The following is an 8,107-nucleotide window of genomic DNA, read 5'->3' on the forward strand; positions in this document are numbered from 1 at the left end:
CACGTGACACGTTGTTATCCTTCTTATGACAACTAAAGCTTTGAACACATATAGTGCGACAAAGTTATCTGGCCCGGTGTCAAAGGCTGTAATTTTCTATTATCCAAAAATACCACAGACTCAAATAAAACTAAAGGTAGGCCCACTCATGCGTAATTACGTATGTCTATGGGCAATGGTCGCTTTGTTTAGGCGTATTCATGGCGTATCAATATTTCTTTAACCATTCCAACTAAGCTCTATGCTTGTGCTAGGATATGGCTTACGACAATAGTCGACTGGCGGGATTCGATCCCCCGACCTCGTGATCGGAAATCCGTACCCTTAACCATTAGGTTATTGACGCTTCCTTCGGATGTTCGAATTCCTCTCGGATGAAGTCAGCTTTTGATGTTTATGACAAAATAAGACAGACATAGAGTATTCTACGTCTCATAGATAAAATGTCTGTGGGTAGCAGTTCTTTATTTTAGAGATAAAGTCGTGTTCACACTAGCACGAATGTACACACCAGTATGCACACAGCGTGATGCTGGTGCCAAATTGTATGTTTGATTTTGTATTATAGTATGTAACCCAGCATATATTATCTGTAGCTTGTTAGCCTAGACTAGGCTATGACAGTTTTGAAAATTATAAAGATATAAAAAACTGACATTGAAAAATGTGAAAGGGATATGATTTTTCATTTTTTTTATCATTCAATAAGTAAACACAAAAGTGATTGCACGATATTTTATTCTTATACTTTTATTTATAAAAGTTAAATAAAGAAATAAGTTATTTTATGCTTGTTAACTTATAAACTTTAGAACGGACTTTGCTTGTTTCCTTATAATAAGATAGTTCCAGATATTACCAAGACTGCCGATAATGCGAAAGAGAATGAGAGATTCAATTTCCTTCGCGTATTTTCCTGCTCTTTTATACTTCAAATCACAAATTTATAACGAACTAGCTGACGCTTTCGACTATGACCCGAGTGGAATTAAAAAAAAACTCACTTAGTACCCTATGAGTTCTTTCAAACTATTATCTACATCCATGCCAAATTTCGACGAGATCCATGCAGCTGTTATGGAGATAACTTCTAATAATTCGCATTTATAATATTATTATAGTAAGCTAGATAAACCAATCTTGAGCAAAAAACTAACGCAAAAAAGGCCTACGGAGGCCTGCGCCATTTGCAATTCAAAAAGGTCATTTCGAAAATAGACTCCCGACGAGACGTCATACTAATATGAAACGTTGAAATCCTTTTGTAAAAGACTGCAACAAAAGAAATGCCGATCAGTAGTTTAAGAGTTTTAGTAGTTTAATAGTTTGTTATGCATTAAACAGACAAAACAAATATTTCTTATTAAATTAAGTTTGTTTGTTAAAGAGATTTGAGAAGTAAATTACAGCAGACTTATACGAGTACAATCTATCAGAAATGTCATCAATAAAAATCTATAATAAATCAATCTAATTGTTAATTAAGTCTTGAACTAAAAAATTATATCATTTTTAAATTGGCTGGTCTATTAGTGTCAGTTATCAATATTATATCGAAGAACAAAAAGTTCAATACACTGATAAATTAACAAGGAAGTGAAGAGTAAAATTAAATTTATCTATAGCTCATTAGCGCCCTCAATGGCAAATAAATCTTTATTGAACTGTGAGCTCTCTTGGGCAAATATGTTTTACACTAACAAAACTAACCACCATAGCAGCTTTCTTACCGATCCAGATAAGTTTCCCGCACTAAAAAAAAAAATTACGTTCTTAATTCAAAAAAAAACCCTTTAATAAGGAGAAAAACTAAAAGCTTTAAGTTGATGGTGCCAGAATCAAGAGTCATCTGTCATCTGTCAAAGTTTTATACGTCATTTTTGCAATTTTTAATTAAAATTAAAAATGTATTCATATTGTACCGGAATTAAACAAAAGAGTTAAGATACTGAAAAAAAATGTTTATGTTCTATAGTAAAAAAAACATTTTTAATAATTTTTTTAGTGAGATTTTACGGAAGTCGTTTCCATGACAGTCCACAGAATACTTTGTACTTTGTATTTAAGTTAAATATTTTTTGTATATCAGTAGTACATTTGGTAATAGTCACTCTTGATCATTTACTTAAAAATAAATTGTTTTTTTTATTGAAAATATTAGCAAATTTTTTTGTAAATTTACTAATATTTCTCTAACCATTCCAACTAAGCTCTAGGATTGTGCTAGGATATGGTTTACGACAATATTCGAATGGCGGGATTCGAACCCCCGACCTCATGGTCGGAAATCCGTACCCTTAACCATTAGACTATTGACGCTTCTATATTTCTTGTCATCTCTATATTTCTTTGAAAGAACAAAGATACATTTCAAAGCATCTACCAAAATGGAATTTCACGGCAATTTAGTAATATTTTTTAAAGCCATTAACTGTATCGGAATTAAATTCAAGACAGTTGTTTGTGAATTTCGATTTTTTTAAGGTAAACATGTATGGCCATTATTATCAATGACGAATAAATATAAAAATAGCCCGCATTTACAACTATAACAAACATAATATTTCCGTACTATATATAAATAACTGTAACATTCATGTAACCTTATAGCTTTGATATTAAAAAGATTATAATTAAAAAATACTATTAAAGTTTTATATGGAACATACGAACGTAATAGGGAAAGAAATAAAAGTACTAAAAATTAATTTATACTTTATTACAATTTAACATTTTAGTGATTTTTTGTTATCAAAATTTCACTTTAAGATTTAAAATATGTTAAGTAATGTTCCATTTAAGGTAACATATAATAATTAATCCTTAAGGAATTCAGTGATAGTCCTGAAAATATATGTTTGGCAAGCAGCTGATGAAAAGTCGTTTGCGATGTATTTGTTGGCATCAAGGATGGTTGACTTCTTTAAGTAATTTTCAACTATTGCCCTTGAGTATGGGTCCATGGTTGGGTTTCTTGATTTGATCCAAGAGAACACTAAAACATAAATCATTATTAAATACCTATAGGATTAACCCTGGGTTTCTGAGACCAAAATCTCCGTTTAAAATATATTGGTATCTGTTTTGTCAAATAAGATAAGGGAATGTTTATATAGAGATTTAGATCTCACAAATTTTTATAAGCAAAAAGCTGTCTTACACGAACTGCATTAAGCAGTTAGTACCGTCTCTAAAAAGTTTAGCGTCCGCCATACACGTACCCTACTTTTTCGTCTCCACTAAAAATATAGCTTTACAAAATCTACTTCATACCAATTTCGCACACTATAAAGTTTAATCTCTCACGCTTTTTTCGACGTGACGACAAAAGCAAACTGACCGAATATAGTGCAACAAAAATTATTTCACCAGGCGCTATTTATTTCAAAGATATCATGTATAACCTATAATACTTAGGGACAGAATATGACACAAAAGAAAAATGACAGACGTGACACTATGACAAAAATTGTGACACTATTGACAATGACAAAAGCTCGCTATTTAGCATTAGTCATGCTCATCGGGTCAGATTACCTTATCAGTCTACTACGAGATATAACTAACACACGCGTGGCAGATTTTGTCGGATATGTAAAATATCACTTATAATATTTTTTGATTTGACAAAGTGGCAAACGTGTAGGAGGAAACTATTATTCTACTACTTCAAATTGTTCAATGTAAATATAAATACTTATATTTATAAATATGCTAAAAGGATGGGAATGGTAATTTAATGGAGAAGGTAGAAGCTGTCCCTTTTTAGACGCACCGATATCTTCAACATTCTGACTAATATCGATACTATCACTTCGCTATTTTGGCGAATTAAGTTGCTCGTTCGCTTGTTATAAAAATAAATATTTTAATGACAGATAGAGAGATATTTTGTATTATAACATACCTTGATGGTTGTTACCGTCAGGGAAGTATTTGCAGCTGTAACCAATAGCGTAGTTTACGTAGTCGGTGTCCAGTACAGTGAGGTAAGAGTATTTTGAGCGTCCTGAAATAGGAAAATATAATACAGCCTTATATAAAAATAGCTGTCACCCACGACTCTATCCGCGTGAAATTAAAAAAAATCAGACTATGTTCAACATCTGCATCAAAATTCAGCGAGATTCATGCAGCCGTTTTGGAGATACCTACAAACAAACATCCATCCATTCTAAACATTCGCATTTATAATATTAGTAAGATGATCCAGCAACGTTATAAAAATTGTAAAACTCTACAAATTGTATATTTTAGAATGTATTTAAAATTTCAGTTCTGTTAAAAATAGTTCACTTAAATTAAATAAGATCTTTGTAGTATTGCAAATAATAAATGACAATACGCAATTATTAAAATTATTAATAACAGTTGGCAATGATAAGATTCAAGAATGATAAGTTCGATGGGGGAGGCCTACGTCCAGCTGTGGAAGAATTTAGGCTGATTATGATGCTGACGATGATAATGAATGGCAAGATTCTCGATGATATTTGGTTTAGATTTAGAACAGAATCTTGAACACATAGGCTACCCAAGTTCCCGGAAATGTGTACGGTTCCCTTGGGATAAGATTGATTTATTTGTTTACTTGATAACTCCGCAACAGTTTAACACATCTTATCTAAATTTGCCACAGATATAGAACATATTCTCCATTAAATACTTTATTTTAGTAAATTCTGGTCAGACGAAGTTGCGAGCATAAGCTAATACTGATATAAGTTACGTTAAGTTTGTTCATATATTAGACTTCAACGCACACAAGACTTAAGACAACCGCGTGCAATAATTTATGTTAAAATAACTATCGCTCGCCACTCGATCGGCAAGGAATTAAAAAACTTAATAAGTAGCTTATGTGTTCCAGACTATTTTCTATATTTGTGCCAAATTTCATCAAGATCTGTTGAGCCGTTCCGGAGATACCTTCTAACAAACATCTATCGATCCATCCATATAAACTTTTGTATTTATAATATTAGTAAGAAGTAAGGTAAGTATATTACATTAGAAGATTAAAGATTATTTTAATATCTATATAGAAAGTAAGCTCATTGTTCGATTCGTTAATCCATAAAATATAACTTACCATCAAAAGTATAAGTCAGCCTAATACGAGCAGGTCCCACCAGCGTCAAATCACCTTCAATGAATGATCGTACGCCGTCGACCACGTGACTGTTCTTTACCCTTCCAGAGTCATAACCGTGGATGAAGTATTCAGCAATCGTGCATTTTCCCCTGGTACCCTCTTCACCTGCGTTCGGATACCGCGCTATTTCGTACCATGTTCCTTGGTACTGGAAAGAAAAATACATGTTTAGTAACTCGTCTTAGCGGCGCTTGAAAAGAAGAATGAATCAAAACAAAATAGCATACATTATTTACTAAAAGATAAATTTTAGAGCTTTTAACTTGAAAAATAGTCTTAACTTTAAGTAGTTTTTGAATTTTTTAAAAGGATGCTACAAGTCTGGGACTGTGTTGGGAAATTGGGGCCTTTGTTGTCGGTGGTCAAGGCCCACTTTGGATCGCTGCGTCACCCTAGTTAGTAAGTTATAAGGAAGAAAAGTCTTATTAAGCTCCCATTTTAACTTTACATTATTTTAAATTAATAATTAAAAAAAATACTTATTACACACAAGTTCAAAGATATTTTAAACTTGAGAGCAATTACACTCGTTTATTTTCCATCTCAAAAGAATTAAAATTTAGAACTTCTCGATACTAGCGTCATCTATACAATTAAAGCTACATACGTTCAGTTTTAACAGACAATTTTATCTGAACAGTCGAACTGTGGCCTGAACTGAAATATTATATGTAACACATTCACATTTTAGAATATACTGGAAAACATTGACAAAATTATTTCGCAACAAGACAGAGGTATGACGAGTCAGATTCGAACTCATGATTCACTAATTTACTTTGTTATTTCTTACGTCCATTGTATTTATTTTGTGTCCTTGTAATAACACTCCAGGATTTTAAATGATACCTAACTCCAAATCAGTCCTTGCGTTTAGGCTCTAGAACGTCACAATGTAATGTACATACAAACTTACATACATATAAACAAACTTACATATGCAAGATAAACCTTCTTTTCAGTCAGTTTAAAAAAAAAAATTAGTTCTTAAATAAGGAACAAAAACTGTTCTATATAACCTCGTAACAACATTGAACACCGTAAATTAAGTTAGATTTTACCAACATTTCTTGCAAAATTCACAATTGTCGGCGGGATTCTAACCCTAGGTCGATAGTTAGCACTCTTAAATATTAGCCTATTGACGATTCAAACTTAATGAATAGAAACGAAATTTTATTCTCACGATAGGTCCCACATTCACTGTAGAATTTGATTTCAAAACATCTAGCAGTTGAGTTTGTTACGCTCACTCATAAAATATTCGATGAAAACACTTCATTCTAGCTAGCTTATTCCTTACCAGGCATCGTATGAATTCCTGGTCCTGACCCATGAGACTACTACAAAACTGCTGCTAGAAAATATATGGTTTAAAAAGTACTTACCGAAGCAAAATCGAAGTTCTGCTGCGGTTTCACTGATGGGCATGGTCCTTGATAGATGACGTCGGAGGAGGCTGACGCGACCACGATCAAAGCGAACAAAATATAACAATGCATTTTATATTATATTGCAGACCACTTGCAACTAAGTGTATACGAACTGTGTGTTTCTGAAAAAACTCTCGCTCAATATATACTAACTACATCACGAAGGCCAAAACGTAATACTCAAAATACCCCTTGCTAAATTAAATCTACTGATTTATAATTTAAGACGCATTATTTTATGCGCATACGCTGAATATTTTATTTTTAAACAACAAGTCTCATTGTAATAATGTAGATACTTTAAATAGCACAGCGAGATTGTTAAATCGATCTTTTTTCTTTAATTTTATTTCTTAGAATAACAATAATATATAGGTCTAACAGTTGAATAGATTTTAATTTACATATTACTTGTCGCCCGCGATTACTAACTAAAAAACATAATAAGTAGACTATGTGTGTGACTATGTTCTACATCTATGCCAAATATCATCAAGATTCATTACGCCGTTCCAGAGATACCTTTTTTTATAAGAGAAGGGGGCAAACGAGCGGCGGGAACACCGAGGTAATCAACGACACCCATGGATATCTGCAACACCAGAGGAACTGTAGATGCGTTGCCGGCCTTTAAGGAAATGGTATGCTCGCTTCTTACCAAACCTGCACCTACTAACAAACATCCATACATCTAAAGTTTCGCATTTATTATATTAGTATTTGGAAAATTAAAAATCGACATCATCTTTCTCAGATCATCGGTGACTCAGGGATTGAACATTTGATTGTAATCTGCAGATCCTGGGTTCGAATCCCGATATGTACAAATGTGTTTTTCGATTTACGTATGTACATTTCAACGTTCCTACGGTGAAGGAGAACATCGTGATGCAACCTGCACATAGCGAATAAATCCAAAGATATCTATAAAGTCAAACCACACTGGTTTAGCGTGGTAGATTATGGCCTAGTCACCTCTAACTGTAGGCTCCGAGGCCCCTCAATGGAGACGTATAGTGAGTTAATCTAGCTCTTTAAAATTGATCGTAACTATGAGTCACACTTGTGCTTCTATCTTATTTAAAATGATTTCAACTGCCGAATTAGTTCTTAAAGATCACCTATTGTATTATAAAAAAATATATCTGGTTTTTATCTAGCTGGCACCTTCGGCATTGTCAATACTAATTATGCGTTCACTTTTGTTTTTTAGAGCCAAGATCTAGTTTTTATTTTTTGCTATTAGTCTGGAGGCTGTTACGCCTTCGTCCGACTAAAACTTAAAGCTAAAGGCTACCTTAAATTAATACTACAACTGTTATAATACTTGAATTAACATCAATAAAATTCACTTATACTTGTTATTAAGCCCTGAAACTATATTGCGTATTTTATTATGTAGATGTTTTTAATATTTATTCGACCATTGGTCTAAATTTGATCGTAATGCATAATCGATTTATTTCATTAAAAAAAACTTTATGTACTTCTCCAGAGGATATACGTAGGAAGGGGGTAG

At 32.7% G+C, this 8,107-nt stretch overlaps 1 protein-coding gene across 1 annotated transcript; it reads right to left on the reverse strand.

The window, feature by feature from the left end:
* Nucleotides 1-2,765: 2,765 nt before the first annotated feature.
* LOC106120198 (bilin-binding protein-like) lies at nucleotides 2,766-6,719 on the reverse strand. The gene is made up of 4 exons (XM_013315459.1): nucleotides 6,544-6,719; nucleotides 5,093-5,303; nucleotides 3,908-4,009; nucleotides 2,766-2,995 (listed from the first exon to the last, which is right to left on the reverse strand). Exons 1-4 carry the CDS (start codon nucleotides 6,655-6,657, stop codon nucleotides 2,817-2,819), a joined length of 606 nt encoding a protein of 201 aa, XP_013170913.1. The 5' UTR covers nucleotides 6,658-6,719; the 3' UTR covers nucleotides 2,766-2,816.
* Between the last annotated feature and the right edge of the window lie 1,388 nt (nucleotides 6,720-8,107).

The sequence above is a fragment of the Papilio xuthus genome, unplaced genomic scaffold (assembly GCF_000836235.2).
Source record: "Papilio xuthus unplaced genomic scaffold, Pxut_1.1 DF826961.1, whole genome shotgun sequence".
Taxonomy (NCBI): domain Eukaryota; kingdom Metazoa; phylum Arthropoda; class Insecta; order Lepidoptera; family Papilionidae; genus Papilio; species Papilio xuthus.

Excerpts from the sequence above, each read along its gene's own strand:
- LOC106120198 (XM_013315459.1), bottom strand. The coding sequence starts at position 6,657 with ATGCATTGTTATATTTTGTTCGCTTTGATCGTGGTCGCGTCAGCCTCC. Across the intron at positions 4,010-5,092 it reads GCTGACTTATACTTTTGATG|GACGCTCAAAATACTCTTAC; the intron begins GTAAGTTATATT and ends TTCCTATTTCAG. Across the intron at positions 2,996-3,907 it reads TGACGGTAACAACCATCAAG|TGTTCTCTTGGATCAAATCA; the intron begins GTATGTTATAAT and ends TTTATGTTTTAG.